This window comes from Caenorhabditis remanei, chromosome IV (genome assembly GCF_010183535.1).
Source record: "Caenorhabditis remanei strain PX506 chromosome IV, whole genome shotgun sequence".
Taxonomy (NCBI): Eukaryota; Metazoa; Nematoda; class Chromadorea; order Rhabditida; family Rhabditidae; genus Caenorhabditis; species Caenorhabditis remanei.
In genome coordinates this window covers 17620263-17645013 of record NC_071331.1, presented here as the reverse complement: position 1 = coordinate 17645013, position 24751 = coordinate 17620263, and the positions used below count along the sequence as shown (strand labels likewise).

The window sequence follows — 24751 nt, the reverse complement described above, 5'->3', positions numbered from 1 at the left end:
TTTAAGTTTTCCAGTCTTGTCTGTTATCTGAAAATCTTGTCTTGTTCAATAAGTAAATTCACAAATAATGCATTCATTGTCATCCATATCTCAGTGTACACACACAAACACAGAAAGAGAAGAAACATAGTAATGAGTTTGAGACTTTTTAACGAGATGATGTTATCAGCGAGGAACGGTTTCTACAAATACGCTCTATCGGAGTTTTCATATTTATAATGTTCGGTAGAGCGTATTTATAAAAATCATGCCGTGCTGATAGAAAACGGTGTGGAATGAAAAAAGATGTTTCGATATTCCCAAAGCTGATTTTTGAATCAAAAAGATAAAAATTTTCCTATACGAAAACGAATTTTTTGTTTAAAAAATCAACTTTCGAATGTGTAAAACTGCTTGTTTTCATGTCTCACCATTTTTTTCACAAAAAACTTTTTTTGGGGGTATAATGCAGTTATAACAATTTCCGGGAACTCATAGAACGAATACTTGAATGTAAGTGCTTTTCGTTATACGATTATTTCTCGATTCTCGCAACCATTCCACTCTAATAGTATTGCACTTCAGGGATTTTCAGTAAAGGTGCCGTACGAATAGAGTGAAAACTGAGCGGAGTACACTCGCATTCAGATATCCAGTTCACGAACCCTTTGATAAAATACAGTGGTGTGTGTGCCTTTTGAATGGAAAATTGATTGGAGAGCTATCAGAGAAAATAAAATATCCAGTGGGGGAAGTGAATACACTAATTATATTGGGTGGTAATGGAGCAAGAATTTTCACAAATAAATTAGAGAGAAAGAGAGAAACTTTGATTTTGAGAAAGAGAGAGAGATAAAAAGAGAGAAAATGCTAGACGGGGATTTAAAAAACATTTGTTCGGGATTTCAGAAATTGGAGAAAGAGCGGTGGAGAGAAAGAGAAAAAACAAAAAGCTGATTGATGAAACAATAGAAAAAAAAACACGGATAAATTTCGTGGACTAATTGTAGATTAAGATTTCTTTTGAATTGAGAGAGAGAGACAAAACAGGACCCAAAGACGATATCTGAGACAAAAATGGAAGAAAAATCAAGGGGGAATTTGGGGGAAGCATGCAGGGGATTGGGGGGGAGAGATAATGCTAGGGAATTGTTTTTTGGTCATCAAAACTGAATTGAAATGGCTCAAGAAAATATTGCCTAGATGATGATGATTTCATTGGGATGGGGGGATTCACAAAAACAAGAAAAATAGAAGATTTGATAATTGGAGAGAGTCTAGAACTCGGAAACTGTTGTATTCGTGGAGGGTTGCGTCGATCGATGCACATGAACACATACCCATCGTCCCTGTTTCTTCGACCATACACGTGATTCTTGTGATTGACGAGTGTGTGCTTCTCCGTTTCTGAAAAAGAGAATGAAGAAGATATTGTTGTGGAATGGGAGAAGAGTAAGTTGAGATTTTGATCAATCTCTTGTTTTTCTTTTTTGTTTTGAGAAAGATCGAGATGGAAGAGAACATATGACGAAAGCAGTTCGGAGAATGTTATAATTTATCTGGATGTGTTCAGAAGTTATATTTTTCAGAAAAAAGTGAATTAGACTTCCGAGATCTACTGAATTAGCGCATATGATGTTTTAAGAATTATTGCCACGTCACGCTTCTTAAAAAGCCGCTCTACCAAAATCGAAGAAAATTTTGTGCGAAATTGAGAGACTCAGAGAAAATAGATATTTTTCAAAGACACTTCGGTAGAGTGCTGTTGTTCGAACTGGGCCGAGCTAATAACTGTTTAGAAAAAGTCCTTACAAAAAAGTAATCAACAATAAAAATAAAGCCTTAGATTTTATCTGCGTACTCTTTAAAAATTAATACTATGAGGAAATCAGTACCTTCTTGACACGTTTTTGAATTTATACAATTTTTAAAGCAAAACGAAACAATTTTATAGTTTGTATTGTAATGGATGATCATATTGAGATTCACATTTTACAAAATTCTAGAAATCCCTCGTACCACATTTCAGAATCGGTTGATTCGAATTCCCAATATTTTGTATCTAGATTATTTTCGCATTAATCAAAATTTCCAGTAAACGAATTCATATTTTTTGGAGTCTTTCCGCACGTCAAAAATACATTTCTACTCATTTTGTATTCTCGTAATCATTCCAAATCCATCATCTCCATCTCAATGATCTCTTGGAATGTATCCAACACGTCATTGGTGTTTCGAATCATTGCAAAGTAACACAAACTTTTTAGAAAAGTGAAACAACTAGGAATGTTTCGAAAAGATCATGTTACAAATGAATGTTTGTTTGTTTTCTACTCCTGACTTTCTTTCTTCTCTCCCCCAGAATCTCAATTCAAAAAAGAAAACGAACCTATCCAGGAATTGTGTTAACTTCACATAAGCAACACAGGCGGCATCCTCTCCGATGATATGAACATTTGGATTCAGCATCGTCGTGTGAACTTGGTTTTTGCGGTTTCCTGAATTCAAAAAATAAATGTTTGATCGCCAGAGAAAAATTTAAAGGAAACAAGGTTTCCCGTTGTGTGTGTCAATGAAATTTGCATCCGAAATTTCGACGGATTTGGAAAAAGAAAAAGGAGGAGGAAGCCAATAAAACGCTCACCATCAAAGTAGAATCGATGGAATTCGATGCCTTCGATAAGGTTGCCAAGTGCTTCTGGTTCAAAGCATGTCATCGAAGTGTCGCATAATCGTCTGAAAAAATTATTTCCTTGTTTTCATCTTCTTCGGAAGCTAATAAGGGGTTTGACACCTCGTAAAATAAGGACGGGAATGGGGGTGTTAATATTTTCCAATGATTTGAAAAGCGAAATTTCAGGCTATACGAAATCTAGTTGAATTCAATTGGAAATAAATCCCTTCATTCTCATCAATGACCTATTCATAAAGTACCTCTAATCTAATCCCAGTTCACTTACGTATATGTATCGAAATCTTTGCATGAAATGGCATCCAGCAGCGTCTGTGTCACCCGTACAATATCCTGTTTTTGAGCTGAAAATTGAGAGGAGATGATAGAGAAGAAGTATGTGTTTAAAATATGAAAATAAATGTATTAGTTTTAGTTGAATATTGACAATTTTTTTCAATACTCAACCAAAACTTTTGTGTTCATGATTTTTGAGTAGTCTGGGATCTTATGAATCTTCAAAAACCAAAATACCATGAACACTAATTGGTCTACACACATCACATCACAAACGAAAACACATTCCAGATAAATACAAAATCAGGTGAGTGTTTTGTGTATGTGTAGAGGTAAAATGTTGAATGAAACCATGCTATGAAATGATATAAAGTCACACAATTCAGAAAGTCTTACCATTCATTTCTGAACGGATACTGTAGTAGTAGTAGTGGGTCAGAGAAACAATAATATTCTTATAGAACAAGAAGAAGTAGTAAAAGAAGAAAAAAGAAGAAGAATTTTCGGGAGAATAAGAAGTAGAAGAAGAAGGAAAAGGAGAAGAAGAAGAAGAACGAGCTGTCGAAAAGGGGGGGGGGGGGAAACGAGAAAAGAGAGAGAGGGAATAGAGAAGGAATAGAGCAGAGAAATGAGCATTGGTTGGTGGTCTATGTGTCTTCTTTTCTTGAAAGTCTACCTCGAAAATATCGATAAGAGACTACTGGAAAACGAGACGCAGACACTTTTAAATGCATGACAAAACAGAAAGATCCTTAAACCAGATAACAACTATTTTGTTTCTTTTCTTTTCGGCTCTTTCTCTTTTTCTACTCCCTCATAATCAGTGATTACTATCTATGCAAGCTTTGAAATAAAATAAAAAAGAAAAAGCATGCATGTGTGAGTGTTAGTCATTATCAAAAAGCAAAACATTTCAACACAACAATCAATTGTTATTAAGGGGGCGATAGAATTCGGGAGCATGGCGGATTACCTGATAAATTAGTTGACGATGACTTGCTTGCTGTCGACGAATTTGATGAAGATACGATTCCAGTGGCACCATCCGCTCGGACAACTGTGTTCTCGTGTTTCAGCTGTCCACCACCTGAGCACCAGCAAAAAAAGAGTCAGAATGAAGAAGAAAAAGTAGAGAAAGAGAGTCTCTTTCTGGGTGGAAAGTGGAAAATTTTTGTGTGGTGGTGATGGGAGAGAGAGAGAAAAAAGATTTGGAGAAATTGAAGAGAGATAGAGTGTGATAGATATAGAAAGATAGATGCAATACTTGTGTGGGAATTTGAGTGGTTGGGATTTTTTTGCAACTGAAAACTGTAGACGTCAAATTTGGAAAATAGGACATTTTGATTCTTAAAATTGTGTCCAAGTCAGAAGGCTTTTTAAGTTCTAAGTATAATAGAAAAACTGGTGTTATGAAAGCTCAGAAACTGTTTTCCACTTTTGCATTCAACCAAAATGAGCCAAGAACTTTAGATCTCATCTAATTGTAAGAGACTTTTCAACTTTAGTTCAGCTCTAATCTTACTCCACTTTTCTAGAGAGACCGATTATCTCGGTTCCTTTCGATCTACAACAAAATACGAGAATCGGGTCAGAATCCTCGGGACATCATCTGTATATTAAAATGTTCTAGATTACAACTCATTCAGAATTTGCTACCGTAACCATAAATACGGTAAAACTGGAATTCCGGTTTTTTTGTTCAGCTCGCGTCTAACTTGTGCCTAATTTGCTCACCAGTCATTTTCTCAACGATACAAATATAATAGTTATTTTCATACCCAACCACAAATGACACATCTCCACACAAATATTCACAAATTTAGAAGCAGTGATTTGAATGAAAATAAGACGAAAAAGAAGCGAGAGAGGAAATATTGAATATTGGCACCAGAAGTCGAATACAGATCGTGCTTTTTTATTTATTTCTTATCGAGAATCGAAACAGAAAAAGGGAACCACACATGCAGTCTCCATGCCTGCCTGGAAAAGAGAGACAAATCATCGATACGAAAAAAGAAAAAGCTCACAATCAATATATTCAAATTTCCAGCAACAATAAGCTATTTTCTCTATTCGACCCTTCTTTTTCGTTATTCTTCTTTCTTCATTACCGTTTCTGGAAGAAGAGAAAACGTGTGGCCTAGATTTTCCTAGGCCGCACCTCCTCTTCCACCAAGAACAGATAATAAAAATACAATTTTGTGTGCGAGACTTTCACGATTCGAGGTATAAATGTGCATTATGTTGCCAAATGAAAAAGACAAAGAGAAATAGTGCATCCGTGAATGGAGACAGATGAGAAGTAGAGAAAAATAGGGAAGAGAGAGAGAGAGAGTACGAAACGGAGAGAAATAGATAGTGAGAGGAAAAAAGTTCCCTGAAAAAGTTGATTCTCATCTGTCCATTAATGATTTTTTTTGCTCAAATCAGTGCACTCTAACTAATCTTTTTGACATTTTCTCTGGCAACATTACACATTCATTTTCGTCCTCGGAATCGACAAAGAGACTCGCCCACAAAAAACATTTATTAAGGGTATTTGGGTTATCAAAGGGTGTGGAAGAGAGAGAGAGAATTTCAGAGATTTAGAGAATACACAAAAGGGTCTGGAGAAACATTCAAAGCAAGTACATGGACATTGGGATTGGACAGACATGGACAGAGAGAGATACGGGCGGGGCGAATAGTTTCTGCGATGAAAGCAGGTGTGATGGGAATGGGAATGGTGGGATGCAGGCGGTTGATTTCAGAGACTTTCTTCAGAAAACGGAACCCTTTCTAAATAATTTTCAGACAAAATTAAATTTGAAAAGAAATAAATTATATTTTTTGTGTATCTGAGTAATAGAGTAATAGGAATGTATAGAAAGGAATGAATGTTACTAAATTGAATTATTATATTTTCTGGCTCTTCAGAGCTGACACTAATTGGGTTTTCTTAAATAGTTTAGAGATTATATGAAGAGTTGAAAGAAAAAGAGAAAAAGAGATTGATTGAGAGAGAGAGATATAACTGAATAAAGAGAGAGACTTCACTCGTTACCTTTTTCCGACTCGTTGTCGTCGATTGTCTGCGAGGATTCGGAGGACTCTTTGATCGTCGATGGTGGTCCTTGCTCCTTCTTGTTGAGCAGGTTGCGGCCTAAATCTTCAAAAATATCAATAGACATCAACATCCAGAGTTACAACGCATTCTGAATCACTCAGTTTTTCCCTAGGAGCACTCAGAATTTTTTATAGAAGATGATCAAGATCAAGCTGTTTTTTCCCTCTGGAAACCGATATTTCACACCCGAAATTTCAGATATTTTGGCTATCTGCAAACTACAACAAAAAAACCAGAAACTAATCTTAAGGGGCTTCTAAAACGGATCAAATTCCGGAAGTTCACGAACATGAACCGGATAATTTCTCTTATTACGACACTTCCAAATTCCAGATTATAAAAATCCCAAACAAGAATCTGCAACTAAAGTTACCCGACTACAGAAACCAGTACCGGGTCAATTCCCGCTAATTCAATTACTTACACTTTCCACTAAACCGTAAGAAGTTCATTCATTGATCAGTGTGTGTCTGTCTTCTTCCACTTCTTCTTGGTACAAAAAAAAATGAAAGAGATAGAAATATATAAACACGCGATTTTAATTTCGTTTCATCTCCATTACACTTTCAAAAAAATCATCATATCTGCCGACACAAATCGATCGCTAAACTGACGGAGATACTTGTTTTTAGCCGAGGAGGGTTCACCGAAGTTTTGCCTCTTTTTCAAAAATGGGAGTGAAAGGGAAAACAAAAAGGAAAATGTAATCAGATACACACCAGTCGACCACTAATGTGTTATCCCAATGGGAGGGATTGCATCTTGTTTCTTTTGTGTCGTAAGAATATAGAAAAAAGAAACTAACCCGGCGGATGAGTTTCTTTAACTGGTGAGACTCCACGAGTCGACGGAGTTTTTAGAAAAAATATACAGAAGAGAACGGCAAGTGAAAAGGCGATCACGTTAGCAACATATTCGAACAATTCAATCATTGAATCGGGGGATGGATCAGACACATTTCATTCTTTCCTCTCAGATCTCACTCTCAGAAATTAAAACGTGTATATTTGTTTTCTATGTGAAAGAGATAGAGAGATAGAGCTCAGTGTAAGAAAGTGCTCTTCGCTTCCTTTTCCCGGGAATAGAGGATAGAGATAGAGATAGATTCCCGAGTAAACTCATGGAAAATATTTGCTCTTAGAGCATCTTAAGTCATTAGATCGTTTCCTTCCTGTACCAATCCAAGCGAACAGAACACGAGGTACTTACAACTTACCATCATTCTTCTCAACCACCTTCTCGGATTTCTTCTTCTCTTCTTCCACTTGTTCCACCACTTTCTCCTTTTCTTTCTTTACTTCTCCCACTTGATCCGCCTGATCTTTTTTCAGTACTATATCAGGAGCAGAAGTTGCGGATACTGTAGAAGAGGAAGCGGTGAGATCAGAATACAAAGATCCAGAGATATCTCTCGTCTGTCGAGCACTCTCCGGACGGGTTCTCTTCACCGACGCAGTCTTCTTTTTCCGTTTACTTCCTAGCTTCAGACGAGCTAACAGACCGTCCATCTTTCATAGAAAACAAGAAGAAATGAGGGGGAACGGGCGGGGTGTATATCGGAAAAAGGTGTTCAGGCAAAAAACATTAGAAAAATGGAAATCGCCACTCCCCACCTGCCTCTCTCTCTCACTCTCTTCCTCACTCTTTCTCTCCTCTCAACTGATAAGATAAGGCAGTGAGGGCCCCCGCGCGAAAGGCAATGTGTGACAATGCGTTGCGGCTAAGCGTCGCGGTTGCCGTGGTCGTTCATCGCCTTAACGGGGTGGAGAAAGAAGAAAAGACGACGCAGTGGGGCACCCAAAATCCTTCTCTTCTCTGTCTCTAAAGTATCATGTAGACACTACTCACACCACTGTTTGGAAGAAAAAAGTAGAAGAAGGTGTGGTAGAGAGAAAGCAAGCAGAGAGCTCTCTCTCTCACTTCAAGAGCATAATAATGAGCCGGTGAGAAGGAGAAAAAGTGTGTGCATTTAGAGGTGTGTCCAGCCTGCTAGCTCCCTCATAAAAGAGATCTCCTTGACTACCAGCCATCCTTTTATCCAATTATATCTCATTTTTCATGACTGCTCTTTTCCGTTTCTTCTTGATTCTTCTTTCTCTTTTATTTCTTTTCGCTTATTTCCAAAAAGGAAGACCATGAATAGAGAACGAGGGGGTTTTTTGCATCTATGCATTTCTAAATGTCTTTTTTCTTCTTTCTTCTCCTCTCAAAAACTTCATTTGACCTTTCATCGGATGACGAATCAGTCGTTACCGCTCTGTCATGGTATATGCTTACTCTTTCCAACAAACAACAAAAACGAGAGAGAGAGAGAATAAAGATAAGAAGAGAAGGGCATGAGACCTACTTTGAAGAAAATTTGATTATAATCACGATCAAATGACTGAGCGATCAAACGCCGTAATCAGTTGATTAGTCATGATTGGAGTAGAAAACAACGTGGCCGAATATAATAAGATGAAATTTAGGCCATTCGAATGCCAAAAAAGGTCAGCATTAACAAACAAAAGCTATAATCTCCGTACTCTTTTCAAAAGGTTATTCAAATCTTCACTGACATTTTAATATCCCTCCATATTTAATCCCATCCCTCTCGTCTCCTACCTGAATCGCGGCTCGTCGACGCCGAGATATTTTCCACCGATGAGCTGGCAAGTGCACCCGTCGCCACGACTACATCAATGACTGGAACAAGTGCGTGTTGCAGATTTCCAGGTGCTGACACTTTGCGGCCTCGTGCCGCGTTATTCAACACATCTGCTTCCGTTTTTCGACGGATCGACGGAGAAGATCGTCGGCTGACCAACTCGGCGATAGCGTTGGCAATCTTTTTAGTGGTACTTGAACTATGAGAAGTTGTGGTTGGAGATTCGAAGTGATTGCTCATTCTGTATGGATTCAGATGACGTTGAGAATATTTGGGGAGGAAGGAAAAGAAGAAGACGGCAAAGAAAAGAGAAAGAAATGACAAAGGTGTGCAAATAGTTTCATCCATAAAATGGTAATAGAAATTTGGGAAGAAGAGGAATAGAGATATCGACGAACGTGGCTTTCCTGACTGACTGACTGACTGACCAATCGATGAATTTCGTGTGTTGATTTCGAGTTTTTTTGTTGTTTTCTCTGCTTGCTTGATGATAGAGAGCCGGGGGGAAATGAATGATTTTTGTGTAAAGATTTGTGGCCTCTCCTGTGTTGAATCTCACTTGAAAAAGAGATAGAGAGAGAGAGAGAGAGAGGCCGAGTATTTGCGAGAAAAGAAATGATTGAGAGGGATGAAGAAGGAAGCCAATTGGTTCAGGAGATTAGTGATAGAGTCCATCATATACACTCCTTTTCTCTGCTCTTTTTTTCTAATCTTGTTATGAATCTTCAGGTGAAAAAGATGAAGAAGAGAAGCACTAAAACCTCCAGTGTAATTTCAATTCAAAATTCTGAAGAAGAAAAAGGAACCAAGTTGTTATCCGTATTAACCCGACCCGATTACAACTACAATCTGTTCGGATAAGAGAATAAGAAACGACTGGTGAGAGAGACGTAAATAAAAGATGAGTTATGTATTTCGCGAGGCGTTTCCTCGTTTATTTACAGCTTGGAGGATTGTTCCATTGGTACGTCAGCAAACTTGATCCTTGATACAGTAACCACTACGTTCTATCGGAGAGATCAGCGATTAAGCTCGGTTTCAATGAACTGCAGAGATGAAAATCAGAATCTTCGAATAGGTGAACGATGTGGTTGATTGTGACCAATTAAGCCGAAAAAAGAGGAAGAACACTATCATTTGATATGATTCTGGTATCCCAAACTTGTTATTTTCTGACCAATGTTGTAATCATAGATTTTACTGTATTCATGTTGTAGACTTTGCGAATCTAGATATCTACTTTCACTGTCAAAACCCTGACCAATAAGCTGTGTCCATGCTACAGTATCCCTTCAGGAAATTTTCAAATTCAAAGTGGTTGAATACTTTAATAACTTCTACAAACCGGGTTCCCAAAATGTTACCATGGTAACTTTTCGCTCCCGTGAAATTCCGAACCCAAATACTTCAAAGCCCGATACTTGAAAATCCCGAATCTGTATTTTTTACCCCAAAACTTGATCTTGATCACACTTCAAAAAACGACTACACAATAAAGAAAAACCAAAAATCACACGTTTCTAACATGAAATAACTCAATATAACTTCACTTTGAAAACTCCCCCCTCCTGATTTCAAAACTTACTTGATAGGTTTCGCGTGGCGATCATCGTCGTGAGGATGGCTCCCTGAAAATCAAAAAATAAGAGTCCAATCAAATCAATCAAAATGTTGTTTTCCCCAATTTGGTGTGAGGTGCCTCCCGTTTATAAAAATAATGGAAACTAAACGAATGTCTTATCGAAAAATAAGAGAAATTGGATGAAAATTAAAATTGTTGGATAAGCGAAAAAATAAAAAACCTTTTTGTTTCTGTTTTAATGGTTTAAGTGATGGTGTGGGCGGTTTCAGCGTGGTTATTGAATGAGTATATAAATGAAAAATTAAATGAAAATGAGGAAGCGCGGTTAGAAAAAAACACTTAAAGAAACACGGAGACGTTCCGGATGAATTTTACCGAACTTTTCTCATTTTTTAAAGATTTTTTGTTGAATGAGATTTTGTGAAAATTGGAATAGAATCAAGAGAATAAATAAGTAAAACAATGAACTTAGGGATAGGAATGAAAAATAAAAAATAAAAAATAAAAATGAATGGGAAAGAGTTGAACAAATTGATAGTAAGAAGAGGATATATGAATAGAGAGAATTTTGAATTTAAAATGAAAAAAGAACTGAAAATATTGAATATAATTGACAATATCTAATATATAAATACTTATTTCCTTCTTGTTGTTCGTCTCTCGAGATACGATATAAATGATATATTCGCAAGCGCCACAGAAGAGAGAATCACGGACAAATGGACACACATCACACACTACAGAGACTTTTCAGGGGAAGGGGAGAGGGGGAAGAATTCAGAATTCAGAATTCATGTGAACGGTTTGGAGGGGCAAAAAGGAAGGCATGCGAATCAAAAAGACAAAAAGGGACAGGGGTAAAATAGAACATAACATACTGTTTAAAATCTTTTTTTTTTGGTTTGAAAAAATGACTAGAAGAAGAAAAAAGAAGGGCAAAAAGGAGAAAATAAAAATAAAATAAGAGAAAATATATAGAGAGAACGGTCTCTTTCAAAACATGCGTCTTTTTTATAGTTTTGGCAAAATGAGGACTTTTTTCTTTTTTATATTTCTTTTTTTATAATAAAATTTAGAAATTTTGGCTTCGCAACTTCGCGGAGCCAAATTTGTAATTTGTAACCAATTAAAGTTTTTGAACAAAAAATAAAATAACGCAAAAATCAAGCGAAGGGAGTCCAATGAAGAAAGACCATTCTCTAAAATAAAAGTTAAAAAAAAAGAGTTTTTGTATTGGCTCGGCGGCCCGATATTTGTAATCGCGCTCCATCAAAAGAAGTCCAGTGGAGCGCCGTTCCAAAAACGATGCCGAACCAATACAAAGAAAAATAAAAATGAAAAAAGATCGGTAAAAGTCAAATTCGGTTTCCATAGAATTTCGTTTAGCTTTCTTTTCTTTTTTGGTTTTTTTGTTGTATTCTCAAACAGTGCCACATCAAAACAACACGTATACTATGATTGAAGATGGAACCGCAAAAAAGGAAGTTTTTGGTTTTAGATTTCGAAAAAGAGGTTGGTTAGGGAATTGTGTTTGAGAAGAGAAAAGAGTTGGTTAGGGGTTGGTATGAAAATGTTAGTTTTGAGTTGGATTAGAAGAGAAAAAAGACGAAATGATTGGGGGTGTTGGCCGTCAAGGAACCGGCAACGTGCCCAACCATTTCATCCTTCGAAAAGCTTCATCATCATCACTTTTTCACTGTGTTAACCCGGACCATGTGAGAAAGAAAAAGTGTGTGTTCGTGAGTGAAGAGGGGTGTGTGGGTCATTATCATCATCACACTTCAAAACAATACGGTGAATATTTGGTGGTCGGGGGAATCTCTTTCTTTTTGTGTTCGTTGTGGCTCAATGAGGGGATACATTTGGGACGAAAAGAATCGGGGGAATGACGGGGGGAATATGGAGAGGGGGGACATTGGGTATACCTCAGCGGCGGGACTTGTCGGTTGCGATGATGTTCCGGCAATTTGTGACGCGTCATGCGTCGTCGATCCGTTCGATGCAACTGAACCTGTCGAGTCGGAGGTACGGAGGACCCCCGACATTCGGGTCACCATTTTGACAGCCGATATTGCCGCCTAATATGCAGAAAAAAACGAGTAGAGAGAGAGAGAGAGAGAAAAAGAGAGAAGAGATTGAATTGATTGGATATGGTATATGGTTTTGAATTAAAAACTTTTGAGGAAAACGTTCCGAAAGGAAACACCAAATCACATAAATCATTCCTTAACCCTTAATCGTTTTTTTGTACAAAAATCATGACATTTTCTTTTTCACTTCTCACAAAAATAGAGAAACACTCAGGAGAAAGGACAGAGAGGAAAAAAGAGCACACGACACGTAGAAGTGCAGAAAGAAGAAGGTAGAAGAGCCTAAAAGGGCAAGAAGAGAAAGAGAGAGAGATCACAAGACAACAAACGACACAGAAACAGGCATGCATGCGTTGCAGCGCTTTTTTCGGAAACTGTTTTATCATTAACAGACACATAAATTGTTTCTAATTTTAGAGAAAAGAAATGGAACTCTATGAAATTCAGAGAAGAGATGTATATGACTAGATTCTAGATGCGCTTTCAAAAATATTTTAGTTATTTTTTGTTGAATTCACGACACCATTTTAGTCAAGAAACATTCAGAAATGTGATCTACTGTCTAGAAGGATCGGACCGTTCCGGGTTAGAACTAGAAAGTTCTAATACTCACGATCCGATTCTTCCAAACATCACAAATTCTCTTTTTTGTAAGTAAACTAGATTTGGATTACTAATTGTCAGTCAATTATTAATTAACGTATTATTTCTCGTTCAGCATGCAAAAAAGTTTCAAAAAAATAAAAAAGATATTACTTGAAAGCCGAAAAAGAATAAAAAATGGGGATTCCAAAAATAAGACTATCAGCTAAATATATATATAGACAGTTAGAAATAATGAACCAAATATTTCTCGTTCGCGCACCTATTTTTTGGAAAATTTTTTATGGGAAGTAACGATTTCAATTTCAAGATGAGAGAATGCAGAGAATGAATGAATTTTTTGGAGAAATTGAGAATAGAAAATGAAAAGAATGAAAATGGAAGTTTTGAAGCATGTCTGCAAAGCAAAACATACCTTCAGCTTCCTTCTGGCATTGAATTTCTTCAAGCAGTCGACAGTATCCTGTCTGTGGATTGCTGATGCAACACGTTCGCGGTTCTGAAAATTCATTTATTTGGGAGGAGAGGGATTCTGGTGAAAAGATAACATACGCAGATCCATGGGACCTTGAGAGCCTGATCAGCGGTGATACGCTTCTTTGGGTTAACCGTCAACATGCTGTCGATGAGGCTCTTGGCCTCTGGGGTGACGGTGTCCCATTCGGGGCTTGGGTACTGAAAGATTAAGGAATCGGGGTTTAGAATGAATTTTGATAAACTCACATCGTAAGCTCCGGCCTTGATCTGTGCGTACAAACGGTGTTGATCCTCATCCCAGAATGGTGGGTAACCGACGAGAAGGATGTACAAGATGACTCCTGAAATTTCCCCCGTTCAATTCTCTTTTCTTTTCAAATCGAGAACTCACCGCAAGCCCAGATGTCAACTGGCTTCGAGTATGGATCCTTCTTCAAAACTTCTGGTGAAAGGTATCCTGGAGTTCCGGCGAATCCGTGCCATGCTTCGCTGTCGTTCACTTCGATCGCCAATCCGAAATCTGCGAGTTTGACTGCAGCTCCCTTGGCCTTGGAGGCAAGAAGCAGGTTTTCTGGCTGGAAAGATTCAAAAATTTTAGTTGATATATTATTCCAGATTACACAAAAAACAACAGATAGTGTTGTGAGTGTTTCAGATGAGAGAACAAACCTTCAAATCTCTGTGAACAATACCGTTAGAGTGGCAGTAAGCAATCGATTCGAGTATTTGTTGTATGCAATGACTGAAAATGGAAACAGCAATCAAAACGGACGAGGGACGAGAGGTTAGAGGAATTCCAAGAAGAAAACTAATTAGATTTCAACAGTTTCTACACTTCAGAATATATATCAGACCTTCATGTCTCTATGGACAATTCCACGCTGATGACAATAGTTTACACCGTCTAATATTTGCATAATGCAGCAACTACAATTCAGATTTTTACATCTTTTTGGGAACTGTTGTCTAATACAGCCCCGGCCGAAAATAATCATACTTTACCTTTTCCAGTTGAAAATACCCAACTTGGAAAGTGTGTCATGGTAAAACTAACTGTCCCATGAAATAAATTTTTATGGGATCAAACATATCAACAGTAGAACTCCATTTTTGTAGTTGACAATTTTTTTGTACGGACGCTTCCTAGCAAGTTACATATCGACAAAGTAATTTCTCCCTCAAATCGACCCATTTCAGTGCAAAATTGTGCGATTTTTGAGCTGTTTACTTAAAGTTACTATAACTCTCTAGGGGGTGCAAGTAAAAAAAGTTGTCTACTACAAAAATGGAGTCCTATTCTTGGTCTATTTGATCCCATAAGTAGTTGTTTTGTGGGGCAGTTAGTCTTACCATGACACACTCTCAAAGTTGAGCATTTTCAACTGAAAAAGATAAAATATGATTAATCTTTGGCCGGTACTGTAGCTAGCATCTAATCCACATACCTGGCATCTGCTTCTGAATAGAACTCTCTGGCTACGATATCTTCGAACAGTTCTCCTCCTGTGACTCTGAAAATTTTGGGAATCTCATTTTCTTTTCTTTGCTCCAGAAAAAGACAACTTACAAATCAAACACCAAGTAATGAAATGACTCCTCTTGAATACTCTCGTGTAATCTGACTATATTCGGATGTTGTAATTTTCTGCATATTCTGGCTTCTCTCTCTAATTTCTGGAAATCTCGGGCCGACAACTTTTTTGTGTTGATGATTTTTGCGGCGAATTCCTGTCCGGATGTCTTGTGGACACAGCGACGAACTACGGAGAAGGCGCCTCTGAAATAATAAATATGTTGCAAATCTGCTCTATTCATACAAAAGTTTTAATATACTTTTCAAAATCAAAACTTGAAATCTTGTGCATTAGAGCACAATAGCTTCAATTTTTAATGTTTTGAGTTTTTTTATTGAAAGTGTTTTGTTTTACAACTTTAGAATTCATGTAACTGCGTTCTAGTGTTAATTTGATCTGAAACGTCAAAGTATTGAGTTTTAAAATTGTTTTGACTTTTTTGTTTATCACAGAGGCACGGTTTTACAACCGCGCTCTATCGAAGTGCTCTCTTCATTTATGTTCGTTTATTTATTTTTCGAATGTCGATAGAGCGCATTTACAAAAACTGTGTTGCTTTGTTACTGATCGTCTTTACCCTTTATGCTCGATTTTCTTTGATAATTTCTCTCCGTTTCCCCTAACTTTGCGTATTTTATATGTATGTATATAAATAAAAAGGTGTAAATACTTCTAGTTGTACTAGTTGTTTCCCCTGGATACCAGCTGCTCTTCTCTCTTTTTCTCTTCTCCACAATATCTTTCTCCTCCTCACACTTTTCCGCCTGCTTTTCTAATCACATATAACAGCACACGGAGCAAGATAGAGAGAAATAGTGTGGGGGATGGAGAGAGTGGTGAGAGAAGAGAGATTAATTGGGAGATAAAGGAGTCATGTCTTCACTACTACTCTCAAGAGAAAGAAGAAGAAGAGACAAGAATTGACTGAAAACGGCCAGAGCCAAAAACAACAACGGGGAAGAGCGAAAATAGATGGAATCGAAACGAATTGTATAGATATTTGAATATTTGGGAAGATCCTTTGCCCATCCCTTTCCCATTCCCTCATAAAAATGAACAACTCACTTTCCCAGCTCCTCCTTCACATCGTAGTTGTCGCTGAATCTTGTGCATGCGTTCATCATGGCTAACTGCTGATGATATAGCTGTTCAGCCGGGCTAACCAATGTAGCTGTTGGAGGTGGAAGTGGTGGAAGTGGAGGACGAAGATGATGTTGAATTGATGATGGTCCTTCTTGTTGTTGTAAGTGGGTGAGAAGGTTGATTTGGTTTGTTGCCCGCTGGCGCTTCTCACCTGAATTTTTTGTTGAGAGAAACGTATAGATGGGATGCATAGCGATGATGTTTTGAATATGGAAGTGGGGAAAAAAGGAATAATTTTTTCCATTTTGTATTGAAAAGGTGGGTGGGAAACATAGAGACGACTCACCTATATAACATTCCTCGGATGCCCACTTGCGCTTCGAAATTTCTGAACGCGGTATGTGGTTTTTGGGGCCAACTGAAAGAAAAAGGTTACGTGGTTGAGATATTCACGGGTTGTTCAGAATTTCCGGATAGTTCAAAAAACCAACACAAAAAGAGAGAGAAAGTCCGCTTTTTTGCTATATTTCTTTTTTTCGTCAGGATAGAAAATGGAGGGAATGGTGATATCGTATGCATGAGTTCATTTACATGCGAAGGATGAGGAGAAGACACAAAAACCCTTCGAGAAGGCGACAAGAAAGGAGCGCACGGACAAAAAAATGGGCGGAGCGAAGAGAAATTTCAGAGAAAAATGGATGGAAATTGGTCAAGACAAGAGATAAATCATCATGTTCTAATTGCTCGGTGAGCCACGTGATGGCACGTGGAAACTGATGAAAAAGAAGAAAAAGAAAGAGAAAAAGAACAAAGGTATGTAGTAAACAAGAGATTGAGAAGAAGAAAAAAGAGTCAAAAGTCAAAATGATCCCTTCTTTCCCAACACGCACAAAAAAGTGCTCATGCTCCGAAGGATGGCTGCATACGGGTTGATTGATTAGGTCTGTCCTTCCTTTCCTTTTCTTTTCTACACCAATTTTTTTGGGACGCCTTCTTCCTTCTGTCTCCCAAAAAGAAGAAGGCGTCGTGGTGCCTTCGGGGATGAATTGTGTCGGAAGGCTTGGTGATGGTGGTGGTAGAAGGCCTCTCTCTCTCCTTTTTTATTTTTTTTTGCCGTCCATGGTGTGTATGGGCTCACACATACGCACGCCATTGCTCTCGGGGTCTGCCTTCCACTGGCCTAGAGGAAGAAGAAGGAAAAAGAAAAAGGAAGACGAAGAAGAAGGGGGGATAAAAATGCGATGAAAATAGCGGCGAGCTTCAGAGCAAAAGCTGGAGAGACAGGAGGCGTCGAAACGAGAAGTAGAGTTGAAGAGAGGGGGAGAGACGGCTTGACAAAGAGTAAGAGAAAGTGGAATTGAGGTAGAAAAAGTAGAGAGAAAAGAGAGAGAGAGAAAGTGGTTCGAGAGTGATATTATAATATATGAATGAATGAAATTCGGAGTCGAGAAGGAGGAGAGAAGGAGCCGAGAGGGAGAGAGAGTTTTGAAAGTAGAAATGATAGAGAAGAGATGAAAAAGATAGAGGAAAGAGGGGAGAAAAGTGATAAATGATGGTGGGGTTTTAGACCGAATCTAGTGATTGATAAGGCCTTGTGCAGAGACGCAGAGTTTTGAGTTCATTCTCGATGTGTCTGAGTCTCTTCAAGTGCAAACTAGGCCATGGGGGAGCTCTCACTTGTTCTTTTGGTCCTTTTTAGTGTACTCGAGACAAGTGGTGAATTGTTTTTGGAAATTAGAAAGGGATAGAAGGGGAAGAAAAACAATAGATGATAATTAATGAAGTAGGTTGTTGAGGAATTTGGGGAACAAATGTTGGTGGCCTAGGAGATGTTAGTCCGCCAACTATTCTGAAATTGCATCACATCTTCCTTGGGAAGAAAAAAGTGAAGATATTTATCAAAATTTTCAAATAGATGGTGCTTAGCAAACGCGCTCTATCGAAACTCTAAAAAAAATTAAGTTTCGGTGGAGCGCGTTTGCCAGAAGAATTGTCCTATGCAACGAAAGAGTGTTGTGATTTTGCTTATTCAGTTTTCCTAGATACCTAGTGCAGACTTGATTTTTCTGGGCTATCATTTTTTTATTTTCGACTAGCTCCAGCTACAAAATATCATTCTAAAATCCATTATTTCTACAACTACTAAACCCAACAAAGTGCATAGAAAACCGAAAAACCCACCGATTCCTTGAGAAATAATATTAGTCTGAGGGATCATGATGATTCCATGAGAATACCGAATGAATGAGTCTTCTCATTCTTCGCTCCCTCTTTTCATCCCCTTTTTTCATTTCCCCTAATTTGATATTCACAAAGAATAGGTGATTCTTTCTGTCACTCTTTCTATCCAAAAATGTCATCATTTCTCCTTCTGTCATCCACAGCGACTTTTCAATCAATTACTCGGTTTCCCCTTTTCAGTAAATGAGTCACTCACTGAATTTGACACATACGCAAAACGGAAGGAAGGGAGTGGGGGGGGATTATAACTATTATTACGAATTCTTTGACGAAGAGAGTATGAATGCATATATCCTAATCAAATAATCAAAAAGCAGTAGAAGATGAGGAGTCGTGGGCAGATCTTGAGAAGATTAATGAAACAAAGCCACACTTTATAACATTTGAAACGAGGAGAGGGAGGGAATGAGTTGGGAGAGAAAGCCGATCATCGAAAAGTCTTATCACACCTTTTAAGCAAATGAATGTGATCGAGAAGAGACAGGAATTATGTTTTATGTACGACGGGAAGGGAACTAGGTTGGTGCTAAAGTGATAAATTTACTACTTCTAGGTTGTGCCTCAATTCCAGCTTTGAAATAATGGCTTTGAATTTGTTTTGAGAGTAAAATGCAAGCCAGCAGCTACATGTTTATAGTTGATCACATGTTTGAACAAAATCTCCGAAAAGAAATATAGCCTGAGATAGAGAAACTATAATTTTGCATTTTGCGAGTTTGAGGTATCACATGCCATAAATTTCTAGAAATATATTCTAAAAATGAGTGATCAACTACAATTTTTTGCTAAATTCAGCAAAAATAAGAACACATCTCAAAGCTAACCATTTTAATGGAAAGAGCAAATGAATCGAATTTTGAAATTTCAGCCAGGTTTATACTGAAAGTTGACGAGATCTTTTTTCAGAATACGCCTAGTTTTACAAGGAATTCAGAACTACCTGTATTCTTTGCTCAATAAAGTCTTAATACCAGAATTTTTCGAATAACTGAGTATTTCTGTTGAGCTTCGTGCCATTCACAAGAACTGACATATACTGATTCATCACGTCTTTCGTATTCGTCTTCTTCTTTCAATTTTCTCTTCTCTCGAGCCTTTTTTCTGTCTTTTCAATCTCCGGTGCAACGTCCGGTGGGTCGTTCATCAAGTCTCGTCTCATGCTTCCCTCCACCTTGGCACTCATCAGAGGGAGCACGGTGTCATCAATCAGACGTTCTTGGTGCCCCATTTTAGTATTCGGCTTCTTCAACGTCTTCAGATGATGATGACACGACAAGGCATTGGAAGCCCTTACGAAATCGATAAAAAGGACCCCAACACCAAGAAGAAAAAAGAGAGGAAGAGTAAGGAAAAAAGAAAGAGAAAAAGAGAAGGAAGGTCTTCAGAGTGAGTGCGCGAGGCTACTGGCTACTGGAGACATCCCCCTTCGGAGCACAGTGTTAATGAACGAAAGAAAAGGAAAACGAGAGAGGAAAAAGATAGAAGCAAGTGGGGGTATGGGTGGGGATGAGAAAGAGAAAAACAAGTGAGGTTTGAGAGGTGGCACGGGAAGAGGATAGTCAGGGGATAAATAGCCGACAAAGAAGGAGCGATCAGGGATGGGATAATAAGAAATTAAGAGCAGAAGAGAGTCCAAACAATTATCATTATTACGACAGAGAACATTCAAGAAGAGAAGAAAGAAAGATGTAATGAGACTCATGACCTCTCTCCTATTGCTTTCAAATATTACATCCTCTGATCCCTTTCAAAAGGTTTACACCTGCTTTCCGAGTTATTCTGAAGAATTGAAAGTGCGTGTATATTACGTGAAATGTTAAGAATAAAATTAAAAGATCATCAAGAACGTTGATGCTCCAGTGTTCCGTGGTCAGGGGACGGAGGGAAAGTGCACTTGGTTTGCAGGAGATGATTCACCAAACATCGGAACGCCGTTTCAAGTTTCTAAGTTTATTTTTACTCTTTTGTTGAGAGGATCAGCTAGGGAATGTCTGAGGAGTTTTCAGGCAATCATCTCACGCAGAAGATCTTGATGGTATTTTCAGCGTTTGGCTGAAAATAAGTAGATCCGATCTAGAACACAGTAAGTAGATCAGATCTGGAACTCCATTAAAAATGATTTTTTTGTAGGAATTCTCATTAGTAATCTCTCTGAATTGGAGATTATAAGCTAGCTTCTTCTGATAAATTGTAAATCTCTAGAATGGGTTCTTAGGAAAAATATGTCTACTACAAAAATGAAGATCTTAGTTTTATCTATAGATCCTACAAAATGTTGTATTACGGGGAAATTTGGCAATACGTGATGGACTTTGAAAGTTAGTTGTTTTCACCTGAACTGAAAAAAAATTAAACTTTGCTGTCAGTACTGTAGGTTTTTGAAAACTGAGAATTAGCTGTTGAAACTTGTGAACTAGATTTTTTCACATAGTATCGTACGATTTTCTCAATATAGACTCAAAATTTTCATAAGATTTTTCCTCTGTAAAAAAAGTCATTTCGGAAACCATTTCTATATTTTTAAACTGAAAACCATTTTTTTTTCAAACCATTTTTTTTGTGAATATTCCTATATATTTATTCGTGTCATTCTGTAAATAAACACAGTGCCACGTCACCGTGACAACATATGTTTACATACAATCTCTCACTTTTCGGCGAGTCTTTCTTTGCCTCGATGATCATGATCACCAACACAAAACCGCCTGTTTTTACTTTCTCCGATCGAATACTTCATGACGAAAAAACCATGGAAACACGACCGAGAAAAGAAAATCATGCGGTGATTTCAACGGACGACGGCTGCTCTTAGAAGACGGCTTCGAGAGAAGCCATTGACGTCAATCGGGGAGTCCCGACGAAGAAGAAGAAGAAGGGGAAGAAGAAAAAAGAAGAACAAGACTAGGAAGAGGGGGAGAAAAGGACTGAAATTTGTGACTGAGAATGTGCTAATTATAAGACGGGGAAGGCAAAAGAAAACAAATGAAATCCTATCGAAAGGAATGGATAGCTGGAAGGGGATGAAACGGAATGGCAAAAGCAGACGATAGGGAAAAATGTCACATGTTAACAATACATTCCGAGGGAGAGAAGGAAAGAGAAAATGCCTCTGCAAAAACGACAACGGGGGCCCGAAGAAGAGGAGAGAGAAACAGAAAATGCTGTCTCTCTCTTTTTCTCGAATCACCAGCAAAAACAAACAGAGAGATACACTACATTCAGAGAGATGGAGGGAGACGCAGATAGAGAGAGCGAAACAGAAAATGATGGAAGAAGAAGGATTGAAATGGGGCGTGGAGAGTCAGAAAGAAAGAGGAGAAATGATTTGAGAAGTCGGACGGAGAATGGGCTAGAGAATGAAAGAGAACGGCTGAACGATCAATAGGTTATGGGACACTTTCAGCGAAGATTTCTGCACGTAGTTTGCCGAAAGGGGCGGAGTCAGATGTCGAGATTAAGGATGGAAAGTAAACAGATTAAAAAGAGAAAAGCGAGGGAGGATTTTTGAGATGGTGATAGGATTGAACTTATATTATGAGCTGGATGAATGGGTTTGATCTGGAAAAGAGGCGGATTCGATTGGAGATTTAAACTGATATTAATGAAAGAGTGGACTCATTTATATTGAATATGAATATGATCGATCAAAATGGATTTGTGTCATTAACAAGAAAAGTTTAAGGATCAGACAGCTAGAACTAATTTTCTGGAATGCAAGTTAGAATTTTGTTCGAGCTGAACGTTTGATCTGCCTGCACTCAAAATATTTTTCAGAAATCTTGGTTGACTGAAAACTGTACGAGAGTAGAAGTTTCGCTTGTCACCACTTCGAATTACCGCGTTTTTCGATTAGCCACGGACTTCCTCGGGGCGACAGAAGGTAGCACCTCAGAGTCATTACTTTCAAAACGGTTGATTAGTTTATGAGTTTATGGGATCAGAAAAAGTAGTAGCGCTCAAATCTTGCATCACAGAACAATTCAAATCAGGTAGATTTTTCGAAAAAAACAAGGAGGTCGATAACTTTTTCACGCGGTTTATCATTGAAATGTAAGTTTCTATGAAAAATGTTGAGGTTTGCATCTTTCTCAAGATTTATACTTTTTAGGAAAATCGCTACTGGCAAATGAAAAAAGCTCAACTGAAAACTGCCGAATGGAACCTAACCCTCCCCTGTATCATCCTACAAATATCAAACCGAACTGTTCTTTGTTACAAAGTCCCCATTTTTGACAACTTTGACCTATCCAATGTTTGCACTTTTCGAGTTTTTCCATTATTTAATCCTCTTCAAAATCTCTCGCCCACTTGTGAAATATTTTTGCAGCCAAAAGAGATTAACAGTCTGAACGAATATTGTTATGAAAGACATATACGGGAAAAAATAGTAATATTACTTGTTATTTCCTTCTCATATTTTCTTGTCTGTTATCCCCTCGTGTATTCAGAAAATTTTCTGTTATCCCCTCGTGTATTCAGAATACCTACCGTAATCTTCTTCTTCTTTCTAATTAGTGCTCTTCTCCGCGAGAAGCTCTCTCCGCCTAATTTGGTTACTTATTCTCTTATAAGCGTCTTCTCTCGAAGTTTTAGTCATTCTTTACACATCTATGTGAGTAAAATGTTAATTAGGAGACGTCCCCGAGTAGTAGTCAGAAGACGTTGTCTCCTCATAACGAAGGCAGTTATGAAAAAGGAAACGAGTCACGGGGAGAAAGAAGAAAATAAGAGAAAGAAGGAGAAGATGAAGTTGAGAAGCTTCACGCCAAAACAAAACAGAGAAAAGAGCAATATTTGAAAGAAAAAATGGAGATATGAAGTCTCAAGAGGTGTAAAAAAGAGAAGAGATGAGGTGGATTGTTGGAATTCAAAATGTAAAATGTAAAATGCAAAATATTTTCAGGAACTTTTCTAAAAGAGGAAATCTTTGTACGAATTCAATCTCTAGTCGAATCAAGACAGAACGTGTAACCTTGAACCTATTCCAAATGAAAACACATGACAAATGCGCTCTAATGCGAATCATCATTGGAGCGCACTTCCCTAATGAAAACACTTACCTTTCGGTAGACTGTTTGTCACTGCAACCGGTAGATGTTGTTGTCCGCGGAGAGTGTCTGATTTGTGATCTATATTGATCTCTGAAATCAAAAATGTTTGAAAGATTTAAGAATTGAAGGCTCTAGAGACAAAAGGACATAAAGATTATAACACTATTTCTCTAATAGTAACGAAGAAGAAAGCGAAGTGAAAAGGCGATGAGCGCAACGATGTCGTCGTCGTGCCCCGATGAAATGCTCAAATTTCAAACCCGTCGATGACTTGGCACACAATAATAATGTCAAGCCGATGTATTCTCTGGACTTTTCGAAAATGGAATGTTTGAAATAATGAAGAAAGTAGGAACCGTAGTTTGTAAACTACAATTTCACCCTGAATCCTATTGATTTTCCCAGTTTCTGCACTAACTTTGAGAGTACGTCACGGAGTCACATATAATTTTTTTCATATAAAATTTTATGATAACATCTTGAGCTAAAGTTTTGTAATTGACAATTTTTTGTATAGCCCATTGACGGAAATATGAAGTTTGAAAAAGAGATCAATCCGAGGACACTCTTGGGAACTCGAGCTTTCAGAGGTCATAGCTTTCTACGATGTGATTTATTTAAAAAGTTGTCAATTGAGAAAATGAAGGGATAGGTTTGTACAATACATTCAATAGAATCCTGAAACTGTATCATCAAATATCACACTGTGAGAAAATCTCAAAGTTGGTATATTTCAGCTGAAATGGGGAAGCAGTCTATACTGTCATTCCTTGCTCAACTAATTCTAGATTTCTGAAAAAGAGACCGACTACATTCTACAATTATACATCCTAGGTCATCTTAAAATTCTGAAGTTTTAGAAGTCACGATTCTGGTGAGTCATCACTGAAAATAGTCTCGCGGCAAAGACACGCCAGCCACATTCATTTGAATTTTAAAAATTCACAAAAATTAATAATGATAAATAGTGAAAATTGCAAGTTTCAAGTGTACCCACACATCGTTATCATTTTCCAAAACACTTCTGATAAGAGTCGATTAAGAAGACAAAGAATCGAACGAATTGAATGGGTTAGAACACAAAACTACTATCTCTTCTCTCATCTTTTTCTGGCCGGTAACAAAATAAAATAATTGGAAAATATCTATTGTCTGTTATTGAAAACAATTTTACATTAGACTAACCTGAATTTGAAGAAGAAGAAGTGCTCATTAAGGGAAAACCTTCTTCTGAAAATACTTGATAGAATGTAATAGTAACTAATCAGACACGATTCGATTAATGATTCTAGATTCTTCGTGTCTCTTCTCTTTTTTCATTTTTCACTTCCCAATTTTTCAACATTTCCG

General features: G+C 37.7%; 3 protein-coding genes across 3 annotated transcripts; all 3 read right to left on the bottom strand.

Annotated features, from left to right (window-relative positions):
• Positions 1–1256: 1256 nt before the first annotated feature.
• On the bottom strand, positions 1257–7561 carry GCK72_014915 (uncharacterized protein; the record flags this gene model as incomplete). The annotated part of the gene is made up of 7 exons (XM_053730538.1): positions 1257–1386; positions 2369–2477; positions 2624–2715; positions 2940–3015; positions 3921–4034; positions 5991–6089; positions 7270–7561. The coding sequence occupies 7 exons, from the start codon at positions 7559–7561 to the stop codon at positions 1257–1259; spliced, it is 912 nt and encodes a 303-aa protein (XP_053585310.1).
• A 1070-nt stretch (positions 7562–8631) lies between these two features.
• Positions 8632–8940, bottom strand: GCK72_014914 (uncharacterized protein; the record flags this gene model as incomplete). The annotated part of the gene is made up of 1 exon (XM_053730537.1): positions 8632–8940. The coding sequence occupies one exon, from the start codon at positions 8938–8940 to the stop codon at positions 8632–8634; it is 309 nt and encodes a 102-aa protein (XP_053585309.1).
• Positions 8941–10274: 1334 nt separating this feature from the next.
• On the bottom strand, positions 10275–24614 carry GCK72_014913 (uncharacterized protein; the record flags this gene model as incomplete). The annotated part of the gene is made up of 13 exons (XM_053730536.1): positions 10275–10328; positions 12208–12360; positions 13391–13474; positions 13528–13650; positions 13699–13793; positions 13844–14027; positions 14122–14194; positions 14898–14963; positions 15020–15229; positions 16092–16320; positions 16456–16527; positions 23411–23491; positions 24587–24614. The coding sequence occupies 13 exons, from the start codon at positions 24612–24614 to the stop codon at positions 10275–10277; spliced, it is 1452 nt and encodes a 483-aa protein (XP_053585308.1).
• Positions 24615–24751: the final 137 nt, after the last annotated feature.